The 20,974-nt window shown below is 32.0% G+C and overlaps 1 protein-coding gene across 1 annotated transcript; it reads right to left on the bottom strand.

Moving 5' to 3' along the window:
• Window positions 1–1,396: 1,396 nt before the first annotated feature.
• On the bottom strand, window positions 1,397–20,041 carry LOC133202758 (5-hydroxytryptamine receptor 1D-like). The gene is made up of 2 exons (XM_061338635.1): window positions 19,846–20,041; window positions 1,397–3,199 (listed from the first exon to the last, which is right to left on the bottom strand). Exon 2 carries the CDS (start codon window positions 2,835–2,837, stop codon window positions 1,515–1,517), a length of 1,323 nt encoding a protein of 440 aa, XP_061194619.1. The 5' UTR covers window positions 2,838–3,199; window positions 19,846–20,041; the 3' UTR covers window positions 1,397–1,514.
• Window positions 20,042–20,974: the final 933 nt, after the last annotated feature.

The raw sequence follows: 20,974 nt of genomic DNA, 5'->3' as shown, positions 1-20,974 counted from the left end.
TCAGTAAAACTCACCAACCCCTTATCTTATGCAGACTTCACGACCAAGTGAAATCTGGCATTTCCGTTGATAAAGTGGTAATTTAGAATCACCAAATATCGGTAAAAATTCAGAGCAATCTCCCAACTTACCTCGTGAAAGCAGCTGGAAAAATATTCCATTTTTTAAAAATACACAATGACAATTAAGATTAAGCATTGACAGTCATAGAGAGGCAAATGCATTTATATTTTATTCATGAACAAAACTTCTATATGTTTCAATGTAAATTTCACTTTTCCATTTCTTACTTCGCCATAAAGTAATATATCATGTTCAACTATAATGGGTTTTTTTTCGTCATTAACCTAAAAATGAGAAATATCACCATTTATTGACAAAATTGGAATTAATGGAATGATTCTGCATTTATGTACATTGTTCTTAGAAAATGCATTTGTTGCTTTTTTTTCTTCAATGTTATTTGAAAAAAAAAATGGTTTTATTGCATAATAAAAATCTCAACGAATCTCTTCTCGGTGTCACATTCGTCGGCATTACTGTTGAAATAAGCAATAGAAGGCTAGACAGAAACCGGTGCACTGTAAGAATTAATGAATTCTGCCATTTTCCAACTGAAACCGTATCCAGATTAGAACACTTATTTTTTCACGAGGTATACCACAAATTTCAAATATCCAGAGCACTGAAATGGTTGTGGTTTAAATTCAGTTAACGGGACATATTTTTTATTTAAATACTGATAAATTCAATTCATAATGTTAAAAAATAATGTTTAAGGTCAGGATCTAGTAAATGAAAGATGCCTACAAATTTTTGAAATTTGAGAAACGAGTTCTTTTAATGATCCTTTAGAAATATGGCTTGCAAAAATAGGGTGTTTCGGATGACGAAAAAACATATTTTAAACTGTAATTTTTAATGAAAAACGAAGAAAGTCAGGTATAAATTTAGGAGTTTTTTCCATCTCAGATAAAAGAAATGTATCAATATTGCCTACAGTTTCTCAGAAAACGGTTTTTCATTTCTTCTTAACCTCTATTTTAAAATGATATTAAATTGAATATAGATATCGGGGTTACTTTCGACATGATTTCAAATTGCATACATTGAAAATCCTTCATTTGCTACACAATTCTTTTACAGCCGTAAAGTACGGGAAAAATTAAGCTTAAAACAATTATGACGTATAATGGATCTAGCACCAAAAAGACAGTCTAAAGTCATTTACTAGATCTTGACCTTAAGCCACATTTTTCTTCTTAATTAAAATGTGAAGCATTTTCTTAATTTCATTTCAAGATCATTGTTTTTCCACAGAGTTTCTTTAATTTAATTCTCAATCGACCAGGGAATTTGGAAACAAAATATTGATCCCTTATATAAATAACACTGATACTTTTTATGATTTAATGAACATTTTTAAGAGGAACAAAAATATTAGTTCTTCCAATGAGTACAAAAAGCATTAATTTTATAATTAAACAACCTGCAACAATGTCACGTCCATTACTCTACCGATATTTTGACTCACGACAAAGAATTCTTTTGAAAGCATGTCTAAAATCCCGATTAAACACCGTATAGATTATTGGATTCAGGGCAGAATTACAATAACCAGCCCAAAAGAAAACGTTAAACACAATATCGGGAATACAGTGACACAATGCTTTTATGACATACAGAGTAAAAAAAGGAGCCCAACAGACGATAAAAGCCGCCATGACAATTCCAAGAACAATGGTAGCTCGTCTTTCCCGCGCTTTTGCAATTTTGCGTTTTTGTCTTTCAATATCTTTAATAGTTTCGTTAATGTCAGACTGATCTCTTTTTATTTCTCCAGGATCTGACGTCACGCGGGTTGTGGCAGTGGTGTTCGATCTTGATGATTCTTCTTCGTCATTTCCTTCGTCTATATTATCATCATTCTCATCATCATCATCATCTCCATTCTCGGTTTCTGCCTGTTGGCCTGATTCATCTTGGTTAGAAGTTTGCTTTTGATAAATAGGCCAAGTACTTTCATCATCGGTTAGAGTCATGCTATTGACTTTGACAGGCATATTCAATGTTTCTTCTCCCTCCCCTTGGTTATTTTCAGACAAGAGACCATTTAGTTCTTTTTCGGACTTCTTTACTTTTTTCTTTGCCTTTTTCCCGTTTTGGGTTTGTTTTCTAGCACGTTCTTTTGCAGCTTGGTAAATCTTGTAATAAACAATCACCATGATAACCCCCGGTATATAAAACGACCCCATGCAAGAACTAATGATATATCCCACTTCACTGCTGAGTAAACACAATGGATAATCTGTAACCGGAAGTGGATTTTTCCACCCTATCAATGGAGGTACACAAATGATTAAGGACAATATCCACACGGCGGCAATCATAAGAGCTGCGCGCGTCGCTGTTCGTTGTCTGGGATAAGTCAAGGCCTTAGTGATGCACCAATATCTATCCAGACTAATAAGGCAGATGCTTAGAATGGAAGCGGTACAGAGGAGGACGTCTATAGCTTTCCATAAATCACACCACACAGAACCAAAATACCAGTATCCCATCACTTCATTCGAAAGACTGAACGGCATAATTATCAAACCAAGTAGAAAATCTGCCACAGCCAAGGATGCAATAAACCAATTTTGTTTTGATTTTAAATTTTTATCTGTGTAAATCGCAATCACTACAAGTAAATTTCCAACCACAATAAGTAAAATTATCGCCGTCACAATGACGACTGTCACTATCAGATGAACTGTACTATATCCAGGCGGAAGTTCTATTCCGGAAATAGAATCGGAAGTAGTGTTCGAAGAATTACTCGGTGACGAAGACATCTTTCAATTTTTATACTGAATTCTTCTCCATTAAATCTGAATCAAAGACGTGTTTTATTTTTTTTTTAAATTTTAGGATAATGGTTATTCAGCTAACAAGCCTATGAAACATGCTTCACGAGCAAAAATCAAGTAGTCCGAACATCACAATTAAAGGAAAAATCCCCAGGGTTCCATTTCATACTCCAACGATGAAACGGACGTAATGAGCGAAAAATAGGGAAACGGAACCTCATTCTTATTCAACATCGCCGATATCCTACTTGTAGCTGGACTCATTGAGGGGAACCGATTTACCAGGATTCACCGCAGCAGACGAGGAGAGCGGAACAGTCTGCGTGGCCATCAAAGCCTCGTATCACCTGCAAAAAGAATAGTCAGATTAGCACAGCCAGTCAATATATTGATCTTAGAAAATTTAACGGCGCCTAGAGCCATTTATTACCTGTCATTATAGATCATTTACATATATTGAACCGTTAAACAATGCTAAATCTTAATGGTCAGTTTGATTAAGAGCCAGTAAAGCAGGTAAATATTTTAAAAAGTTTAAAATCGATATAAAAACATGCAATAATGGACGTTAATTAATATGTTCGGCTTCCAATGACATTTAACATACAAAACCTCGTACGGTTATTGAATTTGAAATACGATACTGTTGATTATTAATTAATATCTGAGACATTTGAGATAGCCCAAAAAAATGCAACCTAGAAGTTTGATAAAGGAAACACGATATATAAACTATCTGCTCTAATAAGTTATACTGATTGATGATTGAATCCCTAGAAATTCACTCTAGGGTAATAGAGATTGAAAACTACACACTGAAGCCTTAATTGTGAAATATTCATCAATTCATAATTAGTAGGACGTTTGTTTCTGTATGAATATGTTTTATACATTTATATTCAAATCAAATTCTGAAGTGTATCCCATATATCAATTTCCCCAAATCATGTTTTCTTTCAAATTTAGAGAGAAAAAAGATAAAATATTGTAGCAGTACTATTTTCGCGTTATATTTCCTCATTTCAATTCTTAGAAAATCGTCATGAAAAACAGATATAAAAGGCATTATATTTACAAAAACTTTAATTCGAGAAGACTGTAATGTCTACTATATAGACTTTTGGAGTTGTGGTTGAAATGGTTGGAATTAAAATCATTAAGGGCTAATGCTCTCATATATCCGTATGTGAAATATCTGACGTACGTCCCGCTAAAAAGCAATCACATATCGTTAACAGATTTTCACATATTACGTAAAGGACCTCTTAATTATTCATTAGTGATTAAAAAGAGTTAACATATTTCGGGGGAAAAGGAGACCATGAAGGTTTATCCCATTATAAATAATTGAGAATCCTTGCAGCTACCCGCTTGTCAGTTAAACGAGATTTATGCATGAAACTACCTGAATAATGCAAAGGAAGTGAAATAAAAAAAAAACTGACTGCAGAGTATAAAGACTCTGAGATAAGAAAAAAAAATAATGTATTCATTTCTAGAATAATGACATTTCTTGTCATTTCAGATTGTGTTTATCTTCTATGAAATTCTTAACTTATTCTGCTGTGAAACAAATTTTCATATCTATATTCTTTAAAATGAAGGTGACAAATCATTTCTGTTGGGTTTTGGTTCAATTTATTCACTGAATTATCATTATTATGTTGTAAAATCGAAGTGAACTAGACATGCAGCGCTTTGTACACTTTCAACAAGGAATTAAGCTTGGCTTTGCAGAGTCAATTTTCGATGAAACACTATATAGAAGCTTACACAAGAGGCCTATGGGTCACATTAATCACCCGAGTTCACAATATTCTTAGACAGTATTCTAATAAATCTCTCTTTTGTGGGCCACAATCGGAAACGTGATTAATAATAAGCCAAGGTATAATTACATATCTTTAAAACTCATGCTGGGGCTTCGGTTTTGTTTTTGTTTTTGTTTGTTTGTTTTTTTTGTTTGTTTGTTTGTTTGTTTTTTATTTGAACAATGCAAAGGGATTATTGATATTAGAGCTCCTTGCCAACTTTTGAAGACGTACATATATACCATGTACAAGTATTCTGAGAACACAAACTGAAACCAACTGTTTTGCTATATGTCTACATGTATGTTGCGTTATGTCTTAACCAAAGACCACTTTGACATCGAATTCAGACAAATTGATCGTTTGAATTTAACTGTGCAGAAGGAAATTTTCCTGGGAATTCCTTCATAAAACTAGAAAGCACTTAAGCACTGCCACCTTGTGACGGTACATATTGTCGTTTTGTACATATTGTCGTCGGCGACAATATGTACCTACCCTCACTTCACATATTGTCGTCCATCGGTACAAATTGTCGCCGACTGAAAAGTTACACATCAATTTATAATTAGTAGGATGTTTATTTGTTTCTGTATGCACATGTTTTATATGTAAAACTTAAATTCGAGAAGACTGTAATTTCTACTAAGACTTTGGGAGCTGTAGATGAAATGGTTGGAATTAAAATCATTAATGTCTGATGCTCTCATATATCCGCATGTGAAATATCTGACATACGTTCCGCTAAAAATGAAATCACATATTGTCAACAGATTTTCACCTATTACGTAAAGGACGTCTTAATTATTCATTAGTGATTAAAAAGAGTTAACATATTTCGGGGGAAAAGGAGACCATGAAGTTTATTCAATTATAAATAATTGAGAATCCTTGCAGCTACCCGCTTGTCAGTTAAACGAGATTTATACATGAAACTACCTGAATAATGCAAAGGAAGTGAAATAAAAAAAAAAACTGACTGCAGAGTATAAAGACTCTGAGATAAGAAAAAAAAATAATGTATTCATTTCTAGAATAATGACATTTCTTGTCATTTCAGATTGTGTTTATCTTCTATGAAATTCTTAACTTATTCTGCTGTGAAACAAATTTTCATATCTATATTCTTTAAAATGAAGGTAACAAATCATTTCTGTTGGATTTTGGTTCAAATATTCAATATTCACTGAATTATCATTATTATGTTTTAAAATCGAAGTGAACTAGACATGCAGCGCTTCAACAAGAAATTAAGCTTGGCTTTGCAGAGTCAATTTTCGATGAAACACTATATAGAAGCTTACACAAGAGGCCTATGGGTCACATTAATCACCCGAGTTCACAATATTCTTAGACAGTATTCTAATAAATCTCTCTTTTGTGAACCGCAATCGGAAGCATGATTAATAATAAGCCAAGGTATAATTACATATCTTTAAAACTCATGCTAAGGCTTCCGTTTTGGTTTTTTTTTCCATTTGAACAATGCAAAGGGATTATTGATATTAGAGCTCCTTGCCAATTTTTGAAGACATACATATATACAATGTACAAGTATTTTGAGAACATAAACTGAAATCAACTGTTTTGCTTTGTCGCTACATGTATGTTGCGTTATGTCTTAACCAAAGACCACTTTGCCATCAAATTCAGACAAATTGATCGTTTGAATTTAACTGTGCAGAAGGAAATTTTCCTGGGAATTCCTTCATAAAACTAGAAAGCACTTAAGGCCTGCCACCTCACTCTTGACCGTGGGGTCACACAGAGTTTTATATATATATATATATATATATATATATATATATATATATATATATATATATATATATATATATATATATATATATATATTAGGGATGTCAATTTTATTCGGACAGCTTAGTCGAATAGTCGGAGGCTTTAGTCGAACGATAGGCGAATATTCGTTGAAATTTAAATTAATTAAGAATGTCATTTCCACTATTTGTCTTTTATAGACTAGTTGTACGCTCATTAATTTACCGCACACCAGTATATATATATATATATATATATATATATATATATATATATATATATATATATATATATATATATATATATATATATATATATATATATATATATATATGAGAGAGAGCGAGAGTGCTATACGTACATTTTAAATGAAAAATAGAAAATAAAAAATTCGATGGATGATTCTTCAACAAAAATAAGAAAATGATTCCATGGTGTGCTGAAAACTAGAACTGAAATCGTGTAGGAGTGAAATATGCAGTACCCTTTCTGGTGATATTTGGTTGACTGTCCCACGCATTGTAGGATTTCAAAAATTAAGTCTAGCGTTAGACATTGTAACATATTGAAATAGACGTAAAGAATCCAGCTTTTTATTGTGTTTTATCTGAAGTCCAATTGAATGGATCGTTTCCAGCTCTTTTGGGGCATCTGATTTTATATGAGAAACCCAAAGGATTCGGAAGGACCCCTAATAATATAATATTTATTTCTGCGGCTCGAAAAGTTTTGCATTTTACTTTCTGCACTTGCTAGCAATCAGATTTTTAAAATTCAACTGGACTCAAAACAGGGGGAAAATAAGAAAAAACAAGATGTGTTTGTGAAACACTGATTCCCCCGTATGGGAGCTTATAGGAAAGGTTAAACTTTCTCAAATGCAAATCAAATATGTTGGTACCCAAAGTAAGGTCTTGTCTCGAGGAATGTACCTGTGAAATATGAAAGCCCTAGCAGCAACCATTGAATAGATATGGAAAAGGTTAAAGTTTTGCAAAAGTAAGTCAAACATCAAGGTCAAGGTCAAATGATCAAAATTAATGGTGTCTAAGGAAAGGTCTTCTCACAAGAAATATACTTGTGAAATATGAAAGCTGAAGCACCAATCTTTCAAAAGTTAAGACCATGGTTTAAGTATTTCAAAATTAGGTCAAACTCCAAGGTCAAGGTCAATAGATTACAATTGTTTGTATCCAAAGGAAGGTCTTGTCACAAGAATTACATATGTGAAGTATGAAAGCCCTAGCACCAACGATTCAATAGTTATGGCCAAGGTTAAAATTTTTCAAAAGTAGGTCAAACTCCAAGGTCAAGGCCAAAGGGTCAAAGTTGTTGGTATCCAAAGGAAGGTGTTGTAACAAGGATTACATATGTGAAGTATGAAAGCCCTAGCTCCAACTGTTCAAAAGTTATGGCCAAGGTAAAATTTTGCAAAACTGGGTCAAACTCCAAGGTCAAGGTCAAAAGGTCAAATATGGTGGTACCCAAAGAAAGGTCTTGTCACAAAGAATACACATGTGAAATATGAAAGCCATAGCTCTAACCAATCAAAAGTTATGGGCAATGTTAAAGTTTTTGCGGACAAATAGACAAACAGACAGACGGACGGACAAGGCAAAAACTATATACCCCCGAATCTTCGATACGGGGGCATAAAAATCAATATAGTCAATATACATTGGGTTATTTTATTGAAACTTTCATCCTGTGACTCATTTCCCTTTATTGTGTCTCAAAATAAGATTATGTAGTCAGAAGGTTTTCAGAAAGCTAATAGCCTAAATACTAATTGCAGCAAGTTTTACATTATAAAAGTTTTATGTCAGATCATTGGCCTTGTCTTTAAATTGATAGTTACTTATAGGAATGTGAATTGTCCCAGGAGCGACATATATGTAATGCTCACTTTTTGTATGTGAGAACTTGTCATAACGCGAGCCCAGGATAAAACTTTTGAAATAATTACAGACCTACAATAAAGAATGCTTGTATGTTCATTTGAAAAACTTTGCCATTTATTTCTTGACAGAGAAATTTTAATAAATTTTTTTACACACACGTAGATGAAATAAATACAAGATGTTTTCAAAATGAGAATGTTAAAAATTGACTTATCATTTTGATACTAAATAAATGAAAGTCAACGTGCTAGCTGCTTATCTATACTAGTGAGTTGAATTTTGACAAATTTCACCCTGTCTGTCAAAATTAAATTGACATTCATACATATCACATAAAGTTACCATACATATGTTGCATGCCAACAGAAATATTCCTCATGCTTATATCTTTTTTGGACACGTCTGAACAAATCATCTCAACAAATTAAATCACTTGGATAAATGGAACGGAAGTATGGCACATATCAAATTCACCAAGTAAGAAGAACAAAAATCAATTTATAGAAGATTGCTCTCCTCGTGATTCCAGATGCTCATTAGACAACATTGCAACCCTTTTAAATCATTGATATCAGGATCATTGCCATTAGTTAATAATGTATTATGTAACGAATATTCAGTAGTGAATTTCATGTAAATGATTGTCTTTCTACTTATGTAAACGCGTATATTCTGCTCTACAAAATCAAAACAACCGAAAAAATACGATCATTTAATAAACAGAGGATATCCAATGTTTTGAATTTAGATATGGATTTATTTCACGAGTGGGACAGGATTTTTTGATATTTTCAAGAGTGCGAAGCACGATTGGAAATAAAAAAAAAAATCCTGTCTTTCGAGTTTCATAGCCACCCTACCAACAAATTACTATGGTTAACTATAGTGAAAACTTTGATACTTTGATTTACTATGAAAAACTTTACTCTGGAACTTTTTTTTGAGATTTCAAAGCTTAAAATCTCTAAACTTCGATAACAGTAATGTAAAATTTGGAAATAATGTGTGAATATAAAAATAATATTTCAATTTAATACAAAAAATATGCAGGTATAAATTGAAGAACAAAAAATATTACGCTCTGAAATCCATAGTAAAAATACTTTGATTTACTGTAGTGAAAAAACTTTGATACTATAGTAAACTATAGTTAGCTATAGTTAACTATAGTACTTTTTTGTCAGGGCAACTACAAAATATTGAATTTTCTGTTTATTACATTTTCTTTGATTTTCTGTTCGCCTCTGTTTTTTCTTAACACAGTGTCGTAGGCTGTGACATTATAGTTTAGCAGTTAAGACGTCATAGCTTAGCAGTTGTGAGATTGAAAACATTGTTACATGGATAATAGCAACATTTGGGAAGTTGGTTTAGTTACTATCTGAATCTTATTACAGGCCAGAAATTATATTTTACTTACTTTGGTATCCTTCGAACTGTGACAGAATATCATTTTGGTATCCTTTCACACTGTGAGAGAATATCACTTTCATTCAATGAATAAATCACTGTATTTCACTGTTGAAAATGTAATAAATAAAAACAATGCTACATCATTTCATTTTATACAAACTTAACAGTGTACATGAGGATCACAAGTATACATGCATGTTGAATGTTATAGTGATCTGGCTAACTGATAACAATGATCATATTATGTTATATATACGTCATGGGATATGAAGTTATCTAATTCTGCTATTTATACTCATTAAAGTTGTATATCGTAAATTTGATTACAATATGGAAGCATCTGAGTTTTAAGGTCAAAATGTAAATTTATTTCCATGGGAGATGGTTGACGAATGCGTACATAAAGTGTTGCATTGCCACTTTGTAAAAAGAGAACATAAACTTTAGAGGACCTTATATAATGTGTGTAACTGTTCATGCAAATCACACTTTGTGTTAAATTTTCAATTAAAATTTATCATACATGTACTGGTAGTCAAAGTTCCGTCTGCAACATCGTATCGTTCCTGCAGTTGAGAACAGTAAACATTTCTTCGCGAGACATATTGATTATGTTGTAGCATTATTCACAATATAAAATATTTTAAATGAAAATGAATATTTGAGGTTATAATTTACACATTAAACCTTTGTTGTCTTTAATTTCTACTGTCAACAGAGTTAAAATGACGTGGTAATTCCCACCACTGGTATTTCTCTGCGGCCAACCCTGGTATTCAAGTACAATGATGTAACACTGTTTCAATTCCAAAGGTGTTTCTCCTCTATTCATAACAATCACAGAAGATAATCAGACATATTTAATGCCTCAAATTTACAAAAACATATTAGAAACTTAAACAACAAAGCCACAAATGTTGATAAAGACCATTGGAATAATTTTTCCTGCCTAGAAACATTGCACCTAAATATATACCGATCTATTCCTTCTAAATAAAACATAAAGTGTGATGCATAAGAATTATTTTTGCAGATTGCCAAAGTTTCCCAAGACTTCTCATGAGCTGATGAGAGATGTTTCTTCAGTTTAATGGAATAAATGAAGAAATCAGTAATTAATGTATGCACGTGTATTTCTTTTTTTTTTAAGTAATAGATGGCAAATTGAGATCGGAATCTACAATTTTGACAAGGAAGGAACGCTGTTACTTCTATCTGCGGTATACGATAAGCTTTGAAAATAAGTAGGCTAGTTGATTAATACGTAATCCTATGTTCATGACTGCATAAAAATTAGATTTAATTTGTTGAAACATAATTCTGATTTATACTATTTATAATAAATGAGTATTAAGATAAATTTAAGAGATGAATTTGATTTTTGAGAATTCGTGAGGACATGAACTACGACGCTTCACGCCTGCATATTTCACGAAGCGCGCTAGCGCTTCATGATAAATATGCAGGCGTGAAGCGTTGTAGTTCATGTACCTCATGAATTCTCAAAAATTTAATTCATAATTATTTTATATTTACATTATTTATCTGATGACTTGCCACATATTTTTGTCATTCAATGATCATTTTTGAAAAAAGCACTATTTTTTGACTTCAATTACATCACAATGGAAATATTGTTCCTCATATCCCACGGTAGTTCATGAGAACATGAACTTTTTATCATTTGTAAAGAATCTTAAGGAAAAATATTTGGAAATATAAATATAATTATGTAAATGGTTATCCTTATTATTACAAAAATATATCTTACCATATACCTTTTCCAAAATCGATGCGAAAATCTACGGTTAACTTTGACCAAAAAAAAAAATCTTTAAAAAAAAAAATTAGATTATATTCAAACTTTAAGATATGGAAAGAACGAAAAAAAATACCTATCACAAGCAGCAATCAACAGTCGTATCAAGCAATAAGTTGCCAGCAGAAATATAAACTTACTAGTTAGTATTAATCCCCCCAATAGTTACTTTACAATCTAACTACCATTAACAGTTTCAATATATATATAATTCAATCATTGAATCATTAACACCCACCAAAAGTACATAGCCATAAATCACAATAAGACTTCAACATCAACAAAATTAAATATTCATCTTCAAAAAGAAAAACGATATAACATTGTCATTTTTTGATTGGGAATATTGGACAACTTGGTATAAGTAAAATCATTCTGCAGGCTTTCAAGAGATAGCTTTAAATAGACAACATCTCCTCTCTAATACTTTTGATAACTGTTCTATTCGTGTACAGCAGTTGCGTTTGTTGCTTTCGTGAAGAAAGTCTGATAAATCAGGGGGAAAAAACGACAGACGCCTTATGCCACGGACAATTGGTGCATTAATTGCACAAGACACAAATGCACAAGTTAACACATTGTTGCATGATCAGTAAGATAAACAATGGCCTTCAAATTGAAAATACAAATCTTGTTATTTCGTTTTATCACTTGATTTTTATGTATTACACAATCCTCACTGTTCATTTTTTAAAAAGCAGATCTTTCCCTATTTACTTGTACAAGTCTTTACTGACAGAAAATGTTACGACTTTGTTATGCAAAGGTGGCGTCTTCCTTTTTTAATCTTACAGTGTTGTAATCTTACAGAAATGACTTTTCAACACTTTATACATGTAAAAGGTAAAGATAACAAACATTGTTTGATCTCAAAAATCCACAAAAACAATACAAATATGTGAAGAGGGCATAAACACGGACCCCTGGGAATTCCAAAGGTGGGATCAGGCGCCTCGAAGGAGTAGGCATCCCCTGTTGACTGGTCACACCCGCAGTGAGCCCTATGTATGTAAACCATCACGAAAAATTAGAGACTTGACTTAATTAAGGATATCAATGACAACTGCTACATGTACTTCATTAAAAAAAGGCAATCGGAAATCTTTATATTTTGTGATTGATCAACTACAAAAATAACTTTGTTGAAAATCAGTGCGATTCTACTCAAAGTAAAATGTTGATATTAAAAATGCCTGAGTTCCTCATTGGCAATATCTGTATTTACCAGTTTATAGTCTTTGTATGCATATCTTTCAACAATCCGTTGATGAACACTAATTGTGTTCCTTTATTAGCCAAAATGTTTTTATATTTTACCAAGCAGAATTTAGTCAAAGAGAAGAAGAAACTCTTGCTGTGGCCTTCCACTCGATATTTTCAATTATCGACGATGTTTTAATAAGTATTGAATCATTATTTTTTGAAAGATATTGTCTCATTACTGCAACGGTGTGTGCAAACAATTGAAGAATGCGCGTAATGAAAATTTGTTTGCACACACCGCTGCAGTTATGGGACTATATCTTTCAAAAATAATTATTTAATGCTTGTATTTGCATTTTAACTCCTTGCCTTGCCTGCAGATGTGATTTTTATTTCAAAATCCCTGTATTATCCTTCGGGTTAATTACAATTAATGGAAGAGCCATTGCAACAGCTTAAATTCAAAGTGAGCGTGAATTTTGATTTTCGCTTATGACGTTGCACTTCCACGGCGTTCAACGTTTGTGACGTCAAAATAAAACGTATACTGTAACCTTTTGACCCCTGTCCGTGGTATGATGTGTTTTGAATGCCGTCACTTTCTAAGCAAAACACATGTGGAATGATTACTTTCATTTATATGTCGACTCAATATATCACAGAGAACTTGAAATTAAAGACACCCCAGAGACTACAATGTCTTTTTCATATTTGGATTTATTACTGACTATTGACGATAATGGCCAATTAATAACTAAGTTATATGATAAACAGGATGACTTCAGCTTTCCTATCAACTCTCTTACCTGTATTTGGTAATTATATATCCCAGTTATTTAATATGCAAATGCATGCTAAATTCTTAAACTGAGACAGGCAACGACAAAGTTTATGTTACAAGGATTTCAACAACCTCGTTTTTATTGAGTACTTCAAAAATTCTATGGTCACTATTTGCAAATGCATCCTCTCGTTGTTTCATATTATTTGTAAGTCCATTTTTTTTTTTGCTAAAACTGACTAAGGATTATTTCATTTACTTGAACAATATATAGGGCTCAAGGCAGGTGTAACCAGTCGACGGGGGGGGGGGGCATACTCCTCTTATGCACCTGATCCAACGCCTGGTGTTTCCAGGAGGGGGCTGTGTTTATGCCCAGTTTATAAAGTCTATTGCATAAACATTTGTGAGATCAATCACTTTTCACTTGTTTCCTTTTAATGTTGGTAAAGATGGTAGATGGGATTAGAAAAAAATAGTTCATTTCATTAAAAAAAAAAAGTTTACCACTTTACGTAGTATATTTATGTTTGCTTCACACATTATTATAAGCAATACTTGATAGGACATAAAGCAGGTTATAATATGATATAGTTGGTTTTGTAATTTCAGCACTTAAAACAATGTCCAGTTCAAGTTAACATTTTGCAAAATAAGAGGACAATTAGAAATTGAAACCTCATTCGCTCAAAACATATTATATTTTGGTGAATAATTAACGTTCTCTTTATATCCAGTGGTGGTGTCTTACCCATACAAAAGCAAATACGTATAAATGGCATATATCTTGTTTCTATGTCATTAAACACCAAATAAAATGTAGGCATTGACCAGATGTAAATGTTTAATACCTTGGGGAGTTTACAGTTATCGCATAAATCGACTATTCAGTAATATATATTATCAACATATTGATAATATAAAACGATTTACTTCAAATTTACCAAACATGTTATAAATTAACGAGAATATGTATTTTATGGTGTGGTATTTCATGACATGTTGATCAAGTTGTTTTCATAATAAGTTTGTAAAAACGATTTATGGTAATATAGATGTCACCATCCGTGAAAAAACAACAACAAAGAAAGTATCATTTCGATATACCGTATAAGTGGAATTTTTAGCGAAACGCAAATTTAGCGATTTTATTTTGTACATGTATTATAATTCAATTGCTAGTAATGTTGTTAATGTCTGCTACTTTGATGAAATATTTGTTTTAATTAGAAGGTCCTGAGGAAGAATAGTGTGTCACACTAATCGGGCTACCTTCTCTTAATAAACTTTTATTATTAGTAGTAGTAGTAATAATTGTAACCTGCCTCGAAATTAATTGATAAACTGAAACTGTTGACACATTCGAGGGTTATCGTGTAGAGGCATACTGCTTATACCAACATTTTGCAAACGAACATTTAACAAGAAAATATCAATTTAATACATGTATTTAATATAAATTATATACTGTGCTCTTTTCTACCATGCCATATTTTCCACATAATATTCAGACATTATTACATTGGTCAGCAAAAGTTCAGGGATTAAGCGAGTCAATTAAATTTCCATTTATTTTTCCCCATAAGATTGAAAATGATTTGATGTTATCACAATCATCATTAAAGGAACAAAATTCATTATGACATCCTCAATAAACTACTTTCACAAATAAAAATTCGATAATGTCGAGGGCAACGTAAAGTGAGAGAAATCAATTATTATTAACACTGGAAAAGAAATAAGAAAGCCCCTTTACAGGAGACTGTGCTGTATAATCCAGTTTGTCTTTTCGGAAACCAATCCCACTTTATCACCAACGTATCCTAATGCTTCTGACAAGATTACAACGACAATATGGAACTGAACAGAACGGAATGCTGGTTCCGGATATGTGCATGCCATAAATGATGTTTCTACAGTCTTCGAAACGACGCATATCTTAATAGATGGCAATTTTGTTGAATGTTTTGACTGAATTATGTTAACTTAATTCAATTTGTTTAACAAAGCCATGTATAATAGAGGGTAATTGAATACGAATCTTGCAAACTACTTGCACTGATAAAGCTGCAAAGAATTAACTAAAGGATGAAAATTGAGACTAAAATGAAAACAACTATATTCAGCGTGACTTACTTTGAGAGAGAGAGAGAGAGAGAGAGAGAGAGAGATTTGTTGATGAAGCTAAAGGATTGTGATTCTCTTTTGAAAATCTTTTTTATCGTGTGAAGGAAAGGAAATAGAGATAACAGCTCCTTGTCTGTATTTTCAAAATTAAAAGTTGATCTTAGCGAAGAAACAGATTGGAATGAAATAGAAACCGACTTGGCTAAGGCCCATAGTTAATGTTCCTTTCCAATAAACTTTCTAACTATTGATTGTTCTTAACTTTTAAAGGTTTAAAGAAATGTGTGATGATTAACAGAATAAATGTAATCTGTCAATATTGTTAAACTTTGGCCTTAACTAACTGCATCGTGTAACCGAAACAGCCATGACTACTTTAAAAGTAAATATTGTTGTATCTGCTTTTATACAAGTATTTCAAGACAATCTTAAGTTGATTTCATTTCAATCGAAAGACATCTGCATGTGTTTATTATTTTCTAAATAACTCTGCAAAACTCAACAGAGAATGTTAAATCAAAGACTTTGGCAGAGATGATAAAGAAAGTAAAAGGACCGCCTTTCATGATTCAAGAATTTTGAAATATGCGAAAGTTTCGTGTTGAAATACAGTATTTCCAGACTGTGATAAATATACATTACTTTGACCTACTTGCAATAATCCACAGAGAATCGTCTGAACGATTCCACGACATATTCTAGTTATTATTTTGTATTGTCGAAACATAACGATGTAATTTCTCATTTTAAGTAGCCTAAAAACTAGTCAGGGTGTGATTTTCTAATCTTGAGTTCAAAAGATGTCACCAGTGAAAAGGATTCCTATTTATCAGTAATATCTAATGTTGTATCATCATAAAAAGCTCTTTCTAAGAGATGAAAGAAAAAAATACTGAAAAGGTTTACAATTGTGCTAGAATTTTATTCAGGAATTTTCAATAATTTGTTTTATAAAAAGTATTCAACACCATTTTTTCAATCAAGATTGCAATACAAAAAATTGTCCAGTATTTTCGTAAAAAATAGATAAGGGGAAAACGACTGACAACATTCAATGCTCATATTTACGTTATTTTTTCTTTATAAATTCTAATTTCTCTCTCTATCCCTCTATAAATGTTAATTTCATACGCCTTAGATGGGGCACTTGTCCCTAACCTGCTGGATTTCGATAAGTTTGTGGCATGTTTTTTAATCAAGTCCCTTCTTTTTTGCTTTTTTTTAGTCATGTGGTTTTTTTATTGTGTATACCTATACAGTTTTATATGCGTGATCTATATTAATAAGGGCAATTTTAAGATCTGCACTTCATTTTGTATTGTATGTACCTTTTCGGTTGTTTTTAGTTTTTCCTTGTGACAGGTGTTACATATATTTAATACCAGACAATACTGCTGTATATTTATGTTGTTTTTACTTGCATTGGCATTTGTAATAAATGCTCTTTTTCAATTCAAAGTATGTTGCTATTATCTTTTGGCAAAACACAGAGCAGAGTATATTCTGGTAGAAAAATGAAGAAAGGGTATTTGAAGTTAAAATAGATGATGGTATAAATGTTAATTTTCATACGCCTTAATACGAATTGAGCGCCTCTTAGAACTGGTGTGGGTTTTAGACGAAGAAACAGTTTTGACAGTGAAAAGTTCATTGCAAAGAATATATTGTGAAGAAAAATATTGGAAAGAATAACAAATTCTAAATGTAATTAAAGGCGTTATATATTTACAACAATATAACATACTAATAGTTTTTTTTAATGAAATTGAACCAAAAAAAATTACACATGAAATTTATCCTGATGATTTGAAAGCGCAGTGACAAGATTTAGAGTGTGTTCATTTTAGATTTCGAATGGAATTCAATGGAAAATACAAAGAATGTAAATATTAAACATTAACGTATGAGTTAACCCCCTTTTCCAGTAGGCAGTTTTCACATGGAAACTGTATTTCAATGTAAATTTGATTATTGTTCACAGCAATTAAAGTCAAACATGCTTCATTTTTACGTGAAAGATCTTTACAGTAAAAGAGTGCTTTTCACCTTTACTCTAGAACTTTACAATAAAAGCTCGGGGATTAATTCATTGCAAAAACAAATGGCCTCTATGCATTTCACATCTGAATTGTGCCATAGACAATCGTTCATGTGTTGTAGTTTTAGAGGTCAGATAATGATGAGTTCATGCTAAGCTTAAAAAAAATCTTCGATTCAAATAATTGTCATTTTTGTTCAATTTTTAAGTATTTAGAAACGGTTCTGAATCAAGTGTTTTTGATGAATTGAACTGATGAATTGCAGCATGTGTATGACATCATTATCAATCATCAATTAATTTCTAAGATTTCTTAAAGACGATCAATTGTTTATCTAAAAAAATCAGAACAAAACGCACCTATACTATGATTTATCATATTTTGAGAGACAAGATTCACCATTCCTTTTAAGATTTCCTATTAATATGTGTACCATAGCTGATTTCATTACTTTTCTTTAAATCGTCGGAACTTCAGAAGAGGTCGAGTAATTCATGAAGATAATCTGAATTCTCTTTAACATGTTATATGGAGATAACGAACAATAATCAATCTCAAAAGTCCAATGAAACAATACAAATCGGGAGCAGAGCAAACACGGACCTCTAAAAACATCAGAGGTGGGATCAGGTGCCATGGAGGAGTAAGCATCCCCTGTCGACCGGTCACGCCTGCCGAGGGCTATTACTATTTTGCTGTTAAACACAAGTATGCTCATTGAACGAGCTCTTGAAATTGCTTAAGTTTGTAAACCTCCACAACGTATATACATTGATAGTCTCACTTTAGACATAAATTTACAAGGCATTTTTCCACTAACCCCTTTTGAAGTTCTATTATACGCTTGAGGACAGCTTACTAATTCCAACATCAGAATTGTTGTCATATTTTTCACAACACATTACCTCAGAATTCTAGAAGTGGTTTCATCTTTATTTCATGCGTGTGTAATAATTTACACGTCATTCACGATAACTATAGCAGCACTCAGCGAGCCTGGCATAGCATAGATATGTCCTTAACGAGTTCAGACTAAACTGATTATTGATCGAAATTAACTGGAAAGAAAAAAGAAGTTGAATTTTTTTTCCCGATATGAGGGATCCATTTTTTCTTGACAGAGGATTTCAAATTTATGTACCTAAACATATTCATTGAAGAATTCTTCCTATTAGTAGTAACAATTTAAAATCACCCTAAACAATTTCCTTAATGTACTCACAAGTTACATTATTGTATTTTGTCTCCAGAAAAAAAGATGTAAAATTCTGATGAATACATCACAATCTAGAACATCTAAATTGCTTTATTTGTCTGTTTTTGATAGAGAAATATGAGAATTTGAGGATCGGGTGTATTAGTTTGATAGCGATTATTCTAAATTTTTTATCCCGCAAAGTGCATATTCTTTGTTTCAGACAGAGAATTATTTTTCTCAAAATTACCTTAAATTGAAATTTTTGCTTAGACATTTTTAGTGTCCCTTAAAATACTTTATCAAGGATAAGTTTATTACATAGGATCAGCTTTTTATACAAATAAAATAATTGCCTTTATAGCTTTATTTTTACATTTGATAAATTATACAAATTACTTACATGCAATAGGCCTTACATCTCTCATGCAAAAACAACTGAGATTATATCCGAGTCGATTGCATTTACGATATCACAATTGAAAATCCAGCCAACATATTTTTCATCAGCAGAACCAGGTGATAGCTAACGGCATTTTATTTAAAATTACTTTTTCAATGATTTCCGGCGGAGAAATCAACAATATCTAATATCGGAAAAAGTTTTTCAAAACTCACATGCTCTCAGGGAATCAGACTCATTCTCAATGTAATTTCTAACAAAAAATATTGCTTTACCCAGTTGATAAATATTTAAACTGCTAAATCCGTGAAAAAATGGTACTCAAGCTTCAAAATAAATGCGAAATATCTCCCGAAGGATTGCTGTTAAAATGATTGATTATTAAAAAAAAATTATTGTTTTCATTTTATTATAAAATTAATTAATTCAGTATTTAAATATTTGCTTTTGTCCCTATCTTTCATATGATTTTCTTGATTTAATTACCTTATAAGAACAGTAGTAGAAAATACTTTTACTTACCTTCTTTCTAATATACTAGTTGACTAAGCTTCAATGGCGCTCTCTCCAATACAGCCGATAGTTTGCGTTTCTTGTCATTATCTCTGATCATCGAATGATGGAGTCAGTGCACAACAGCCCATGGCTGGGAGAACTTCAAACACGGATCATCGCCAGTGAAGTAAAATCATAAAGAGTCAAGGTATCTGAAAGTATACATGGACGCTATTGTATTCGGTTATACAAAACTTAACAACCAATCAGAAACACGTGGTTAAGTCTGTATGCCAAGTATCGAGTCCATATTTATCATTTTGTAAAACTTGGTGACGAAATGTGACTTCATTATCAGCAGGTTGTTTTCGCTTTACACGTGCTTTATTCGAATGGAATTTGAAGAAACCCTGCCCCCTTATGCCTACTACATAGCAAGTAATCAATTTTTCACAATAGTATAGAAGTAATAATTATCTTCAATTCCAAAAAAAATATTATTGGCTATTGAGTGTAAGTCTCGTTCCTTGTGCCTCATTATGAAAATTTTACTTATACTCACTGTTTTGTTATTCATGCAAATATTGAGAGAGTTGATGTTGGAGAAAACAAATGCACTTTTACGTTTCCTGCCAAATGGCTTATGCCTTAGGAAATTTATGTTACAGTACCTTCATTAAATATTTGTATGCAGAAGACATTTTTTGCTCTGTCTGCAGAGATTTGGCTGAATTTTGATTTGCGAGGTTGTGTAAAGATTAGTTACAGATTGAATATGAATTTGTGGTTGAACCACTTTAAATAAATTCGATAAATGAAAGTTGCATTTTTCTTTCTAATGACTGAAGATTTTGAATTAAATTTTGAATTGATCTTCGGTCTACAACTGACATTCCACGCTTCTTGGTACATGTACTTGAGACCATGATAACTTGTTCAGCTTTTCTGCGCACACCAACAGTAAGGAAGAAGGCGTGAAGTAATAATTTCGTCTTAGACCAGACAAAAATTAATTTTCTCTATCAAAGTAGAATTGGTTCTGAATCGTGTAATTTTACAAAACCTCATCCTTTAAATGTTTGAACAGAATTTGTATGGGCCATACAAAAAAATCCATTTTAATCAGTTTTTCCGTTTTTGCGTCACTGTGTCTCTT

This window comes from Saccostrea echinata, unplaced genomic scaffold, assembly GCF_033153115.1.
Source record: "Saccostrea echinata isolate AGI-Se365-2 ecotype Australia unplaced genomic scaffold, CSIRO_AGI_Sech_v1 ptg000047l, whole genome shotgun sequence".
Taxonomy (NCBI): domain Eukaryota; kingdom Metazoa; phylum Mollusca; class Bivalvia; order Ostreida; family Ostreidae; genus Saccostrea; species Saccostrea echinata.
This window is presented reverse-complemented; position numbering and strand designations above follow the sequence as displayed.